The 14,693-nt window shown below is 51.5% G+C and overlaps 1 protein-coding gene across 5 annotated transcripts in view; it reads left to right on the top strand.

Moving 5' to 3' along the window:
* NFASC (neurofascin) overlaps window positions 1–14,693 on the top strand; it is a 173,181-nt gene that overhangs the window by 118,331 nt on the left and 40,157 nt on the right. For 4 of the 5 annotated variants that reach the window (XM_039881796.1, XM_039881799.1, XM_039881795.1 and 1 more), the window contains 11 exons: window positions 1,471–1,582; window positions 1,979–2,163; window positions 5,836–5,967; window positions 8,329–8,472; window positions 9,076–9,187; window positions 9,548–9,714; window positions 10,198–10,345; window positions 11,747–11,871; window positions 12,585–12,629; window positions 13,781–13,882; window positions 14,176–14,373. In XM_039881796.1, coding sequence (XP_039737730.1) covers window positions 1,471–1,582; window positions 1,979–2,163; window positions 5,836–5,967; window positions 8,329–8,472; window positions 9,076–9,187; window positions 9,548–9,714; window positions 10,198–10,345; window positions 11,747–11,871; window positions 12,585–12,629; window positions 13,781–13,882; window positions 14,176–14,373 — 1,470 coding nt within the window. Of the gene's footprint in view, window positions 1–1,470; window positions 1,583–1,978; window positions 2,164–5,835; window positions 5,968–8,328; window positions 8,473–9,075; window positions 9,188–9,547; window positions 9,715–10,197; window positions 10,346–11,746; window positions 11,898–12,584; window positions 12,630–13,780; window positions 13,883–14,175; window positions 14,374–14,693 lie in introns of those variants that run through there. The other variant, XM_039881797.1, reaches the window with a different exon arrangement.

Genomic DNA, 14,693 nt, shown 5'->3' with positions numbered 1-14,693 from the left:
TCCCGCATTTATCGAACACCTCTTATGTGCCATGTGTTGTGCCAGCAGCCTAACTACCTTTGCAAGTATTTCAACATTTCTTCCCCTGACAAAAGAATAAAATAGATGCGAACTCTATGGAATGCACTCCCCCAATGACAAATGGAAAGAAGCTGAGTGCCCCTAGGACAGGACCCCATTGATCCAGCCAGGGACCAGCTAGTCCAGCCAGCTCCTTTAGGGGACACCAGTGTCACAGAGACAGAGTTCCTCCTGTCGCTCTGTCCTCGCTCTGCCAGCAGCCATTAACGGCCCAGAAAAGTGCCTTTGTTCTCACCGAGGGCGTCTCTGAGGGCTCCCAGCTCCTGGCAGCTCAGCTTTCCTTCCACCTCTCATCTCTCCAGCTGAGTTGAAGACCCATTACGCCCATGGATGGGCTCAGCTTATGTGTTTAACTCTTCGATCGTAACAATTGTATGCCTTTAGGCAGGGGTGCCTCTACCAGTCTCCCTGTGCTTTGGGCTCTTGATTGGAAACTTCACGTTCTTCTCCCTTCCATTGCATCCATTTCCATAAAACTATACAAAGAGCTCTGAGGGAGCAAGCCATGAGGCTCAGCTGGGTGGGCTCCACTCTGCGGTGGCGTGCCCAGACTTGCATGTCCCCTTCCACTGGGAAACAGCCGCCCTGACAGTGTCCATCTCTGCGGGCCACCTGGCTTCGAAACCTGTGTGCATGTCATTAACTTCGGATCCTGGCTGCTCCAGCCTAGTTGAATTGCAGATCACCTCCTCCATCCTGCCTCTCACCCTCCCCCAGTCTCTCGCATCCAATTAACACCCTCCTCCCCAGCCCCTTCCAACATCATTAGTGAAGGAGCAGAATGGTCTTGGCCCCAGAGTGATTTCCTGTCATCTCTGCTCATTAATTCTCTCTGTGTCTTTGCTAAACCATTAATAATGCTCCCCGTATCTCTGACTGCTCATCTGGGTCTATGTGGCTTCATCTCAGCTCCTTGTCTTCAGGGTCCCCAAGAGCAGGTTGTCTGTCCTGTGGCCTCAATATGTGCCTTCTCTTTCTTCCACTGCTGCTGAGATGGCCTCCTTAGGGGTCACGGAATTGGCCTCTGGGGTCCCAAAGCACATGCTCAGGAAGTAAACGACTCACGGCTCAGGCAGCCCCCTCCCGTTCCAGGGAAGGAGAGGTTTCCTGAACGATGAGGGAGGCTGGGCTCCTCTTGGCAGATCCTTTCGGAACTTAAAGCTGCTCACACACATGTGCCGGTGGGGCCGCGGGGCCCCGCGCTTCCTAACACTCTCTTAATGATGCCTGGCCCTTGGGGTGGTTTCAGCCGGGAGGGGCCAGGGCTCGGAGCCTCTGAGGGTAAGCGGGGAAGCAGAGGTGTCATGATGTTTCTTTCTAGCCCGACAGCTTTGGCCACCTGGGTCGGCCCCCTGCGCAGGAGGCTCACGCCTGCTTGTTCTATTTCAGCCCGAGGAGTTGCAGAAAGAACCCCCAGCTTCATGTATCCCCAGGGCACTGCGAGCAGTCAGATGGTGCTGCGTGGCATGGACCTACTGCTGGAGTGCATCGCCTCTGGGGTGTAGGTACCATTTTATCCCTACTTCTGGTCACTCTGCAAGAGGCTGATGAGGGAGTTTGTGGGTATGCTCTGTTCTTGCCACATTTAGGGGTACAGGAAGAAGCAGACAGACCTTAGTGAGGATTTAAATCATAGTCATCTCCATCCCAGTCATCTGGCCATCTCTCTCAGATAATGAGGAAAGGAGATGGGTGGGCATCCTTTACGTGTGTTAGAATCTCGTGTGACCTTAGATAAGTCCTTCACACACTCTGCGGCCGAGCAACCCCTCTGTATAGGAGAGATCACCTCTCAGAGGACCAAAAACACTTCCAGGGCACCTGGGTGTGCCAGGCTCCATAGAACAGCAGGGCCTCAGTTTCGATGTTTCCGTTCCCTGCTTTGTCCCTCTCCTAGCCCAACACCAGACATCGCATGGTACAAGAAAGGTGGGGACCTCCCATCTGACAAGGCCAAGTTTGAGAACTTTAACAAGGCTCTGCGTATCACCAACATCTCCGAGGAAGACTCTGGGGAGTATTTCTGCCTGGCCTCCAACAAGATGGGCAGCATCCGGCACACGATCTCGGTGAGAGTAAAGGGTACGTTGTGTGTATTTCTCATTATGATGATTTTGCCAGCCCTAAACGCCATGACCACTCTTTCTTCTGAGGGTGGTTGGGGGCAGGGTGAGTGGGAAAAACTTCCAACACATTGGTTAGTGGCAATAGTGACCTGCCAGGGATGATCACTCCCTGGATGTGAGTGTGTGTGTTTGAGTGGTGGGCCTTAAGGGAAGAAGATCCACCCAGAACATCAGCCAACTCTCCTTGGTGCCCGGGGCTCCCTCAGCAGATGAATTTCATGATCTGTTTTAATTACACCCGGAGCCTTCTCTCCTTTCATTTTGCATTCCTGTTCATAGTGTGTCGTCTTAGCCCTGTGCTGTCTGTGTACTGTGCTTGGTTCTTTTTAAAAGTGGGGAGTCATCAAGCCCAAATTTTTTTAAAAAATCACTTCCCTTCCCCAAAAGCATAGCTGGCCCAATTGAGCTATTGTAAGCAATAAAACGCCTGCCTTTATGAGTCTCAGCCATGGATGGTGGGTACACCAGTCACTTCTCTTCCCAGGGCTGAATGGATGATTGGAATGATGAGGTCTGATCTCATAGTGCAAGAACTTTCTTAGCACGCACAGTTGACCTTATAGCCTTGGTTTCAGCACTGCACATGAACCAGGGGTTCTTAATCTTTTGCGGGGGGGCATCACGATCTTTGAGAATCTGATCTAAAGAACCCTCTTCTCAGAAAAATCCACCTATCCACATGGTCACGGACTTTTCCAAATAATTGAAAGAGGTGGCCAGCTAAGAGCTTCTAACCAAAGTGCAATGCCTAAGAGAACAAGTATGATATTAGGCCAGTATTAGATCTGAAAAGGTCTGATCTTGCAGCAGCAGCAACAAATCCAGAGGAGCCAGCACAGTGCCCACCTGACCACCTTCCCTGGCTCAGGCCCTTACATCATGAACACCTATGGACATCTAAAACCATTCATTGCCCAGCCTCCCTTGAGGATTCTGATTCAGCAGGTCTGGGATGGGCGCTGGCATCCATGTTTGTTAAAAGTTCTTCAGAGGGAGAAAAAAAATGGTGTAGATGATAGAGGCTCTGTTCATCCCTCTGGCGACCAAATCAAAGTTGTGACGGAAACAAGGAGCAACAGCAAGGAAAAATCGCCTGGGATCTAGATGAACAAGCTATACAACTAGGGAGAAATCCAAGAAATTACCCTGCAATGGGAGGAGGTAGGATGGAGTGAGAACGTGAGGCTGCCCGGTCTCGAGTGGCCGAGTGAGACGGAGGCTGCAGCAGCAGCAGATGCCTCTTGAAGGGTCCGCATCCTTGAGCAGATTTTCATGGTAACAGACCTGCTCGCTCTGAGCACCAGTGCCAACTCAGCTGCATACAGTGGGCACCAGGGACTTACAGGGAGATATTGTTTGAGTGAGGGCCGAGGCAGGACTCACTATGTACAGAAGTGCTGGTGGTATCTGTTGTTCCCTGTTGAGCCCTTCCCCTCTCCCAGTGCATGGGCACAGCCCTCCACAGCCGTGTCGTCATCAAACTGGATAACGGAAGTCTCTGCCCAGAGGATTCCCTGAAATCCTGCCTCCCCCAACTTGCGGCCCCACCCAAGCCACATCTAGGTATATCCTCAGAGAGTCAGGTGCTCCTTGCTGAGCAGCGCCTAGACTCACCCTGGAGGCAGCTGGCCTCGGTTTCTGGTGTGGCCTTTTGAGGCAACTATAAGCACAGCATCTGTGGATTGCTTGCTGAATCTTAACAGGTGTTCCCAGAGGGTCAGACACTGGGGCTAAATTTGGCCTGCAGCTGAACGCCTCTCAGGACTGTGCCACTGGACACCTACAACACAAAACCAAGCTAATAAGACCTGGAGACTTAGGAACTTTGCTTAGTACATAGAAACAGACACGGAAAGAAACAGCCAAAATGGGAAGACAAAGAAGCAGAAACCATATGAGAGAACAGAACAGAGATCCAGATAGAATGGAGTCAAATAATCTAACAGATGCAGAGTTCAAAACACTGGTTATAAAAATGCTCAGTGAACTTTTGGGAGGTGTAGATAAATTCAGTGAGAACTTCATAAAAAGAAACATAAAAATGGAAATGGAAATTATAAAAGGGAACCAGTCTGAAATGAACACATTATCTGAGATGAGAAGTATATTAAATGGAATAAACAAAGGAATAAACAATGTGAATAAAGAAAAGGATCAAATTCCCTATCTAGAGTATGGGAAAGCCAAGGACACAAAATCACAATGGCAAGAGATGAGATGCGAAGACTATAAAAATAATTTAAGGAGCATATGGAACACTATTAAGGGTCCAAATATCTGTCTGATCGGTATAACTGAAGAAAATCAAGATGTTGAACAGCTGTTTGAAGAAATAATGATGGAAAACTTCTCTAACCTGGTGAAGGAAATGGACATAAAACCCCAGGAAGCTCAGATAATTCCCAAAATCAGGGATCCAAAGAGGTCCATATCAAGACTCATCATAATGAAAATGCCAAAGGTTAAATACAAAGAAAGAATATTAAAAGCAGCAAGAGAAAAACAGATAGTTTTTTATAAGAGAAAACCCATAAGACTGGCAGCTGATTTCTCAAAAGAAACTATGAAGGACAGAAGGGTTTGGCACAAAATATTAGACAGGATGAAGACCCAGGATCTACAACCAAGGATACTTTATCCAGCAAAGCTATCGTTCAGAGTGGAAGGACAGATAAAGAGCTTCCCAGACAAAAATAAGCTGAAGGAATTTATCACCACCAAGCCAGTATTACAGGAAATATTGGAGAGACTTCTTTAAGAAAAAAAAAAACATGTATCAAAAGCAGGAATAAAGAATGGTAACAACTACATTCCTATCAATAATACCTCAAATGGAAAAGAATTAAGAGCTCGAACTAAAAGATAGAGTGGATAAATGGAAAGGAAAACAAGACCCCTACATATGCTGCCTACAAGAGACTCACTTCAGATTAAAAGACACATACAGACTAAAAGGAAGAGGATGGAAAAAGATATTGCTTTGATGGACCTGGAAGATACTTAAGTCAGACAGAGAAAGATAAACACTATATGATTTCACTTGTATATGGAATCTAAGGAATAAAAAGAACGAACTGATCAAAAACAGACTCACAAATATAGTGGACAATTTGGTGATGGGCAAAGGAAGCGGGGTAGGGGACTGGGAGAATGGGGAGAAGGGTTAAAGAAGTACAAATTAGTAGCCGATGGGTGGTCACAGGGATGGGGAGCACGGCATAGGGAATGCAGTTACATTAATTTGTTGGCTAGGTGGAGGGTCAGGGGAGGGAGAGAGCAATTGGGATCATTTTATGAATTATATAAATGTCTAACCAATGTACTGTGTACTCGAAACTAATTAAAATAAATAATATATTTTTAAATGTTCTCCAGAGAACTCTAATGAGCAGCCCCAGTTTAGAGCTATTGTTCTGTGAACTTGAAATAGACAGGTCAGCATCTGTGGTGTCAAGCTGGCCACAGGCAGGCTGGACTGAGTCATCCCATGCGGATGAGCCCTGGGCAAGTGTTAAGAGCCTGGGGTTGGCACTCAGGGGCTCCCGTCGTCCTAGAGGAAGTCCGTCTGGTTCCTTCTGCCTGCGCCATGCCATCTAACTCCCCTCTCTGTGCTGTCCTTGCCTTCTAGCTGCTCCCTACTGGCTGGATGAACCCCAGAACCTTATCCTGGCTCCTGGTGAGGACGGGAGACTGGTGTGTCGAGCCAATGGGAACCCCAAGCCCACGGTCCAGTGGATGGTGAATGGGGAACCTTTGCAATGTGAGTAATGAGCCATCTGACTCTGATCTCTGTCCCATCAAAGGCTCCCCATCCCTGTGGGCAGCCCTAGTTGTTCCAGAAGTAAGGGAGCAGCCATCTCTTTGGACATCTGAAGAAGGAGGAAATTTGCCTCATGTCTGTGTGAGAGAATAAGAGTCTGTGGTTATTTTCCCACGGTTATGGGATTTCTCCTCCCTTGGGATTTTCATAAAACTCTGCTTTGTGCCCGTAACAACTACAGAGCCCAGTTCAAGTTCCGGGGTCTGCACCTGCATCCCCTGACAGTTTGGGCTCCGAGTGATGTCTGGAGCTTGGAGGATAGAGGAGCGCTCAGGAACCCATTCATTCCCGTTGGTTGCCTGGGTCCCACGCTCTGCTCAGGGCAAAACGAGAGACAAGGTTATGCGACAATATGAATGATATTGTTGGATGTGAGGAAGAACGTCCCCATGAGAACAGACGTGCACAGGTGCACTTATTCAGTGTGCAGACTTTGGGGAGATTTAGTCCCACCTGGATGGCTGGAGTAGGTGAGTCCAAGGCCCCTTCCAGCCAGGGGTCTCGGTCAAGTTTTACATCATATTCTCTCCAGTTGCATTTACTTTTTTAAGTGTCCTGTCATTACTTTCTCTAAGGAGTCAGAGGAAATGCAAAAGGTGATATCAATCAGGTGGAACAAAACATAAATGGAGAGAGCTCAGAGCCTAACTCAGGAGCAGCAGGTGGACAGGCAGGGGAGGCAGGCAGAGGAGAGGGTGAGACTGCACCTTTTTAGACATTTATTGTGTTCCAGCCACTGTTCTCTCTTTAACCTCAAACATTAAAGATGAGGAAAGGAGGCTCTGATGGTGCCGCAAAATGCCCGAAGTCACATGGCTAGGAAGTGGCGAAGCCGTGGGTGCTGCGAGCATGCAACACACCTGCATCACCTGGTACTGAGCGCGCAGTTTTCCCCAGTGACTGTCCTCCCCCCGGCTACAGCAGAGATAGGGACATGGCCTGCCCTCTGCCATTCACCCTCCCTGTCATGACAGCACTTCGGGGACAAGGCAAACAAAGGCATTAAACTTCACAACACCCTTAAATATATGAGAGCCCAGGATTTGCAGCTGAGCCTTGGCTCTGGAAAGATCTCCCGTCACTTAAGGCAAGTTATTGGGAACAGAGTTGGGTCCATGAGAATTGCTAGGCAAAGAGGTATTAGAGTTGTTGGCATTGCCTCGGGCCTTTTTGCTGAGTGAGGACTGGGGAAGGGTGATAAGGATGTTGACCTTGTCTTCATTTATCTCCTGCTGATTCCTCAGTTCCAGGCTCAGACTTGCTATCTGTGGCATGGCGCCCATAGGGCCAGACTCTGGGTCCTCCTTGGCCAATCACCACTGTAGGTCTAAGTGATCCTGGATGAGCTCACAGACCATGTAAGCCAAGTCATCTGGCCCAGTCTAGAAATCTCACAAAGGAAAGTCACCTTCTGGTGATGAAAGATGAGAAAAGTGGTGGTTCCTTTCATTTCTAGAAAACTTTTATTTATACAGCTCATTATCTTTCTCTTAATCTTCCTCTGGTTAAGGGAATGCTGGGAGTAATTCTTCCCCAGATGAAGGAAATGAGGCCCAGAAAGACTTATTGATTTGCCCCTGGTTGCAAAGCCGCTCCCCAGCCTCTGTTCTCTGCATCCCCAGCCAGCAGTACTAGGAGAACCGTGGGAGGAATGGTCTCTCTTGGCACAGGATACATTTCTTGGGATGGGGTAGCTTTGGCAAATAACAAGGACTCATTTGGTTTTCAGCAGGCACTGGCCTTCAGGTTTAAGTTTGTGAATGTCCGCGGAATGCTCTGCTCAGAGGATGGGAAGGTGGCAGGCTCCATCCAGTTGCATATTGCTTTGTCCTTTTTAAAACACTCCTAAGTATGTGTATATTGGATTAAAATAATAACACCAGTAATAATCACTATGGGCCAGGCCTTCTGCTAATGACTTTACACATGCATGAAAGCTCAGATCATCCTCATAAAACCCCCGGAAGGTGATACGTTATCCTTCTTCTGCAGACAAGGAAACTGTTGCTGACAGGAATATGGTTAGAATTCAAACCCCTTTCTGTTGCCACAGCTTCTGCTCTCAGTCACACCTGCCCAGTTGCTACATAGGTTGAGCAGGGATTCATATCTGCATTGGACAGACTGAGAAATAAACTCCAGTAGGTTCGATGATGGGCCCAATGTCACATAGCCAGTGGTGGGGCCAGAAGCCTGGTCTTACACAGCACCCACTCCTGTAAGTGAGCCCTGGACAGGACCCCAAGAGCCCTTCACCTTCCCTCCCCCGTTTCTCATGAGGAGCATCTCTCCCGTTGGTAGCGGCTCCACCCAACCCAAACCGCGAGGTGGCCGGGGACACCATCATCTTCCGGGACACCCAGATCAGCAGCAGGGCCGTGTACCAGTGCAACACTTCCAATGAGCATGGCTACCTGCTGGCCAACGCCTTCGTCAGCGTGCTGGGTGAGTGTCCCCTCCACTCCCCTGCAGTGCTGCCTCCCTGGGGCTTATCACATCACAGGTGACCTTTCTTCTCCAGAGATCAGCCAGGGTGGTGGAGGAAGCATGGAGACTGAAGATGAGATTTGTGAGGAGGAGGGAGGACTTAAAAGCCACAGAGCCGGCTGTGCAGACAGTGAATCCTCTACTAGAAGTCAGTCTGATGAGACAGATGGCAGCGTGGACCTGCCTTGTCTCCTTGGTGTATCCACGCTGGCTCTCCTGGGCTCTCAGTGGCTTGCAGAGTGGGAAGTGGTTCTGAGGATGTTTGCAGCACTCCCAGAGCAGGGAGACGGTAGTGGGAGGGGCAGGTACAGAACCTGCTGGATAATCTGGGGACGTCCTTTGCCGAAGCTGGATTGGATGTAGGTAGGTTGAGGCAGGTGGAAAAGCTTCTTCTTTTCTCGCTTAACTCTTAGAGGCTTCTTAAAGGAGGAAGGTGAGCAGGGGGAGGTATGTTGGCATTTGGAAAGCCGCTGTATGGAGAAGGCACATAGAGATAAGACCCGGGGGAAGGAATGGGAGAGGTAGACTCCTCACCCAAGATCGGCTGTCTGGGAATTGCAGACGTGCCACCTCGGATGCTGTCGCCCCGGAACCAGCTCATTCGAGTGATCCTATATAACCGGACACGGCTGGACTGTCCCTTCTTTGGGTCCCCCATCCCCACACTCCGATGGTAAGTTCCAGGAAACCAGACCTCCCCCACAGGGATCATCCGGCTCACCTTTCTCATTCCCATCAGGCCCATAATAGGCATTCAGCAAGTCCTAGGCACCTGAAAGGGTCAAAGCTGGGAGAAAGTTGGCCTATGCGCTGGGTCGACCCCTTATTGTGCAGAGAAGGAAACTGAGGCCCAGAAAAGGGCAGAGACTCACCAGGGCCACCCAGCAGTCGGAGGAGACCCTAAAAGGATGAGGGCTTCAGATTCCCAGATGGGGTCCTTTCACTGCCCACACCGTCTCTCGAGTGGTTGACCCCCGCTCGCTTGGGCCGGTCCTGTCTCAGTATGCGATGTGTTCTGCTGCTCTGTTGTGAGGTTTAAGAATGGGCAAGGAAGCAACCTGGATGGTGGCAACTACCATGTCTATGAGAATGGCAGTCTGGAAATCAAGATGATCCGCAAAGAAGATCAAGGCATCTACACCTGTGTCGCCACCAACATCCTAGGCAAAGCTGAAAACCAGGTCCGCCTGGAGGTCAAAGGTAAGGGAGTGGGTTGGTAGGCAGAGGCTGGGGTGGGGCAGGGAAAGGAAGCTGTCTCCTCAAAGTTATCCACGTGCGTTATTCTCTTAAAGTGCACCATGCCTAATGTTCAGTCCCAAGTGGGTCCCTCCCTTTGGGTCTGTGTGTCTCCCAGGGCCTTCAGTCGGCCTGGGTGCTGGGAACACTGAGTCATTATCAGCCTGGTCCAAATGGCATGAGAAAGGGAAACCTGCTACCTATACCAGCTCCCCACCACCACCCCAGAAATTCCATCATAGCTTCCCAAGCCAGATAGGATTTGGGAGTTGTTTACTATTTGGGATCACCCACACCAGGCCTCCCCCCATTCATGTAACTGAATACTATTTCTGCCACGTTGCTTGGTCAGTCTAACCTTGAGGTCAGGTATGTCACGCTATGTGTCCACATTGGGGTGGTGGGCAGAGAATGTGTCAGTGACGAGCACCCTGGGCTCCTCCACAGACCCCACCAGGATCTACCGGATGCCTGAGGACCAGGTCACCAAAAGGGGCACCACAGTGCAGTTGGAGTGTCGGGTGAAGCACGACCCCTCCCTGAAACTCACGGTCTCCTGGCTGAAGGACGACGAACCACTTTACATCGGGAACAGGTCTCTGCTCCAGCCTTCTCTTTTCCTGGTGCTCATTTAGGGCCATTTTCTTTTCTCTTGCTCTTGGTGACACACTGGCGTGTCACCTAGGAACTGCTGAGGAGAGCAGGATGGCCTCAGGGACTCCGCTCAGGGGAGACCCCGCCCTGCACCCTTCTGCTCCCCCATCAGCTCTCTCCTCCTCTCTCCCTCTTTTCTCCACGACTTTCTCTCTTCAGTTCTCTCCGCTCACTCCTTTTTTCCTCCTCCCTTTATTTTGACCCCCTCCCTCCTTTCCTGCATCACAGCCAGGAGCCCCGCCCCATCTTCAGCCCTGCCTGCAGTGCCCCTGTTGTCCAGCAGAGGGCAGGGTTGGTCCAAGCCAACCGTGAGCACTGTGGTTAGTGGGGTTCTCAGCCCTTTTGCACTTTGGACGCTTTTAGTAGACTCAAGCCTTCCCTCTTCCTCATCCCAGATTCGGATTTAACTGATGTGGGTAGAGCACCCAGGCACTGATAGTGTTTACGCATCCCCACAAGTGTTTCTACTGTGCATTCGGAGTCTGAGCCTCCCTCTACGGCAGGTGTCCCCAGCCCCCAGGCCATGGACTGGAACCAATCTGTGGCCTGCTAGGAACCAGGTTGCACAGCAGGAGGTGAGCAACGGGCAAGCGAGTAAAGCTTCATCCGTGTTTGCAGCTGCTCCCCAGTGCTAGCACCACCGCCTCAGCTCCACCTCGGATCATCAGGCATTACATTCTCATAGGAGCACTGGTCCCTGGTGCCAAAAAGGTTGGGGACCGCTGCTCCTCAGGGCTCTTTGCCATACTTTCTTCCACTTCAGGGGCCCTGAGGTTGGCCATAGGTACCAGCTCTTTCTTGCGAACATCTGGTTTTTTGCAGGGGTGCACCTCGCAGGCAGATGCAAGCATCCTGGCACGCGCTTGATGCTCACTGTCCTCCTGCACTTCAGCGGCCCCTCCCTCTGTGGGAGATGGTTCAGAGGAGCCTGGGTGCCTGGCCTGAGCCCGGGTGCAGAGATCAATATGGGCTAAAGACAGAGCTGGAAGTATGGGAAGAGTAGGGACCTCATCTGCCTTTTGTGGAGTAGGCCTAGCCATGCTCTAATTCGGAAGGGGAGCACAAGGAAGGCACAGAGAACAGTGGAATTAGAATTCCCTTTTCTTTCCGTCAAGCACCCTAAGTGCTCAAAGAGATGGTGAAGATCCTGCTTTTCCCATAGCATCAAGGCGGAGCCTCCTGTCCCCTCGGAGGGGCTGTGGCTGCCCAGCCCAGCCTGCGCACCTTCCCTCCACCTTTTGACTCCCCACCCTCCTCTAGGGAGAAAGCAGCGGGCAGTGCCCGGCACTCCCCCGTCATCTTCCCACTCGCCCTCCTCCCAATCCCTCCGGTACCTTTGCAGGATGAAGAAGGAAGATGACTCCCTGACCATCTTCGGTGTGGCTGAGCGGGACCAGGGCAGTTACACATGTATCGCTAGTACTGAGCTGGACCAGGACCTGGCCAAGGCCCACCTCACTGTGCTAGGTAACTGCCGCTGCCCCTGGCACTGACCTCACCTCCCATCCCCACCCTTTCCTGCGGACAGAGAAGCTGTGGGCCCTCACCTGAATGAGAGAGGGAAGGTGGACAGGGGTTCTTGTCATGGTCATTTTTTACCAACTTAACAGCTAACTCTAAACCATTAAGTCCATTAAAATGATCCATCATCAAAGTAAGACTGAATTTCATATTTATCCTTCCAGCACCTCCGCTAGACTTCCTCCCCCACAGCCCGCACCCCCTGCACCCCACTCCTTGATGGGATTTCACAGAGCACTATGTACTTAGTAAGATGACCCCGCCTCATCTAGGCCGGACTATAGATACTAGGCCATCCCAAACCCAGGGAAGGTGGCCGATCCCGCCCCGGGAAGCAAATCCCGTGTTGTCACTCATCACCGCTCTCTGGGCGCCCCACTGCCATTGCTCTCAGTGTGCTCTTGTCCCTTCTGCAGTGGAAGTGCATGGTCACAGGACATAGAGGGCCCAGGCATGATAGTAATACCGAGACAGGAAAGAGACAGGAAACACAGGAAGGCCTCTCGAGGGTGGGGGCTCTCCGTGGAAGACAGGGTGAAACCGTGCCGGGAACGTGTCACAGAGGCAGCTCTTCCCACCATGGCTGCCTGTTACCACCCTTTAAAACACCCCTAACCCAGATAACTTGCTAACCTGGATAACCCGTCTTACCTTTGCAGCTGATCAGACCACTCCAACTAACCGTTTGGCTGCCCTGCCCAAAGGTAATTCGTACTAATCGGGACCCTCGCCAAGCCCTCACTAGGCTCTGGGAGGTGGGGTCCAGGAGGAGAACACACTGCCAGACAAGATGTGCTGTGTGGGGACAGTGGGTGGCACTCCCCACTCCCGGCCTAATTAGTTCCTTCGTGTGCCCAGGGCCCCCCCTCTGAGCATCACAGCCCTGCCCCAGACTTCCTGCTCTTTTTACAAGTTGAGCATGAAAGTCCTTGGCTGCCATGTCACCATCCGTTACTCTGGCCACCTCACCACTCCCGTTATGTGGCCTGTTCTCTTCCCCAGCGTGGCCTTGGAAGTGTGTGTGGTCCAGTCGGGGGCACCCACTTGCTTCAACTTGTCTGTAGGCCCGTGTTCCCCGCAGCCTCACCACATCTGCTACTACACACCTATGTACAATCTGCACACACGCAAATGTGTGCTGGTGTGACTCACCTTCCAGATCCTTCCAGTAACCAGCCAAAATGTGGAAATAGTTCAAGTAGCCAGGAGGGGAAAATCATGCTGACCCCACCAGTCAGAGGTGGGATGACTTTGTCCCCAGGCCAGGATGGCACTGACCCCACTAAGGAAATCCAGTGAGACGGGAGCCCAAAAATGTGCCGCCCTCACCGCTGTTAGGAAGCCCGCTGGGGCTCCTCCCTGGCCTGGTGCACCTTGTCCCTCCTGTTCCCTGAACGTGTCTACCCTGCTCACCATTCCAAACACCCTCCTGGGCTCATGCCCCTCAGAGCTTTGGTGCACAGTGTGGAAGATAATCATGAGAAAATGAAGCAAAACTTCACACTTCCTCACCAGCTTTCCCAAAGGCTGCGAACATATATCTAGTGAAAAGTGTTTTCTAAGATGACCTTTGGAAATGGGATGCATTAGTCTGAACTTTCTCTGTGCCCTGCACCCTTTGATACTCTTTCGGGGAGGGGACAGGTGGAACTGGGGTCGGTCACCTCCTCGTCCTTCCGTGAACCCCTGAGGGAAAGGATGACCGTCCAGGGCAGGCTGGGGACGATCCCTGCTGTGGTGACCTCCATCCATCGAGGACCTATCCATGGGACAGTGTCCAGGGCTGGGGCTAGCACAAGGCCGGCCTGGCCCTAACTCGAGAGTCCTGCGTGGTGTCTTCTCCTTCTGCTGCCAGGACGGCCAGACCGACCCCGGGACCTGGAGCTCACCGACCTGGCGGAGAGGAGTGTGCGGCTGACCTGGATCCCGGGGGACGATAACAACAGCCCCATCACAGGTCAGCCGGGGGCCCTGGGCTCTAGTCCAGAGAAGAGGGCGGAAGCAGCCAAGAGGCTGAGGCCTTGCCCTGGTTTCTGGCCCCGTCCTGCCTCTCTGGGCGTGGACGCTGGGTGGTTTGCAGGACACACGGAGGCCTTGGTTTCCCTTTCAGTGCCTTGAGAGGAACTCTCCCTGCGCCTTTGTCTGCCTGAGGGGGGTTATGAAGACTAATGGAAACCACAGGGGAGCACTACATAAGGAGGAAGTCTGCGGACTCAGCTCCCAAACAGCTCTGTCTTCTTGCCCACTCAGATTATGTCGTCCAGTTTGAAGAAGACCAGTTCCAGCCAGGGGTCTGGCATGACCATTCCAAGTTCCCAGGCAGTGTCAACTCCGCCGTCCTCCAGCTGTCCCCATACGTCAACTACCAGTTCCGGGTCATTGCCGTCAACGAGGTCGGCAGCAGCCACCCAAGCCTCCCCTCCGAGCGCTACAGAACCAGTGGGGCACGTGAGTACTTGCGGGCTGACGGGAAAGGCTCTGGAACCAGGCACCCTGAATTCAAACTGAGGTCCCCCAGCCCTCGGCCACACAAATTTGGGCAACTTAACGTAACCTCTCCAAGGCTTGGCTTCCTCATCTCTGAAACACAGAATAATAAGGACACCTGCCGGCACGGGGCTATTGTGAGGATTACACTTGAAAATGCAGTTTGGGTACTTACCACGATGCCTAGCATATAGTAAGCACTCAATAATGTTAACTGTCATTGTGGCATATTAATATTATTAATTTTTTTTCTATTAATAATTTTTGATGACGTGCTTTAA

The sequence above is a fragment of the Pteropus medius genome, unplaced genomic scaffold (assembly GCF_902729225.1).
Source record: "Pteropus medius unplaced genomic scaffold, Ma_sr-lr_union100, whole genome shotgun sequence".
NCBI classification, from domain to species: Eukaryota; Metazoa; Chordata; class Mammalia; order Chiroptera; family Pteropodidae; genus Pteropus; species Pteropus medius.
Note: the sequence above shows the minus strand (reverse complement) of the source record. Positions and strands in the feature narration are given on the sequence as shown.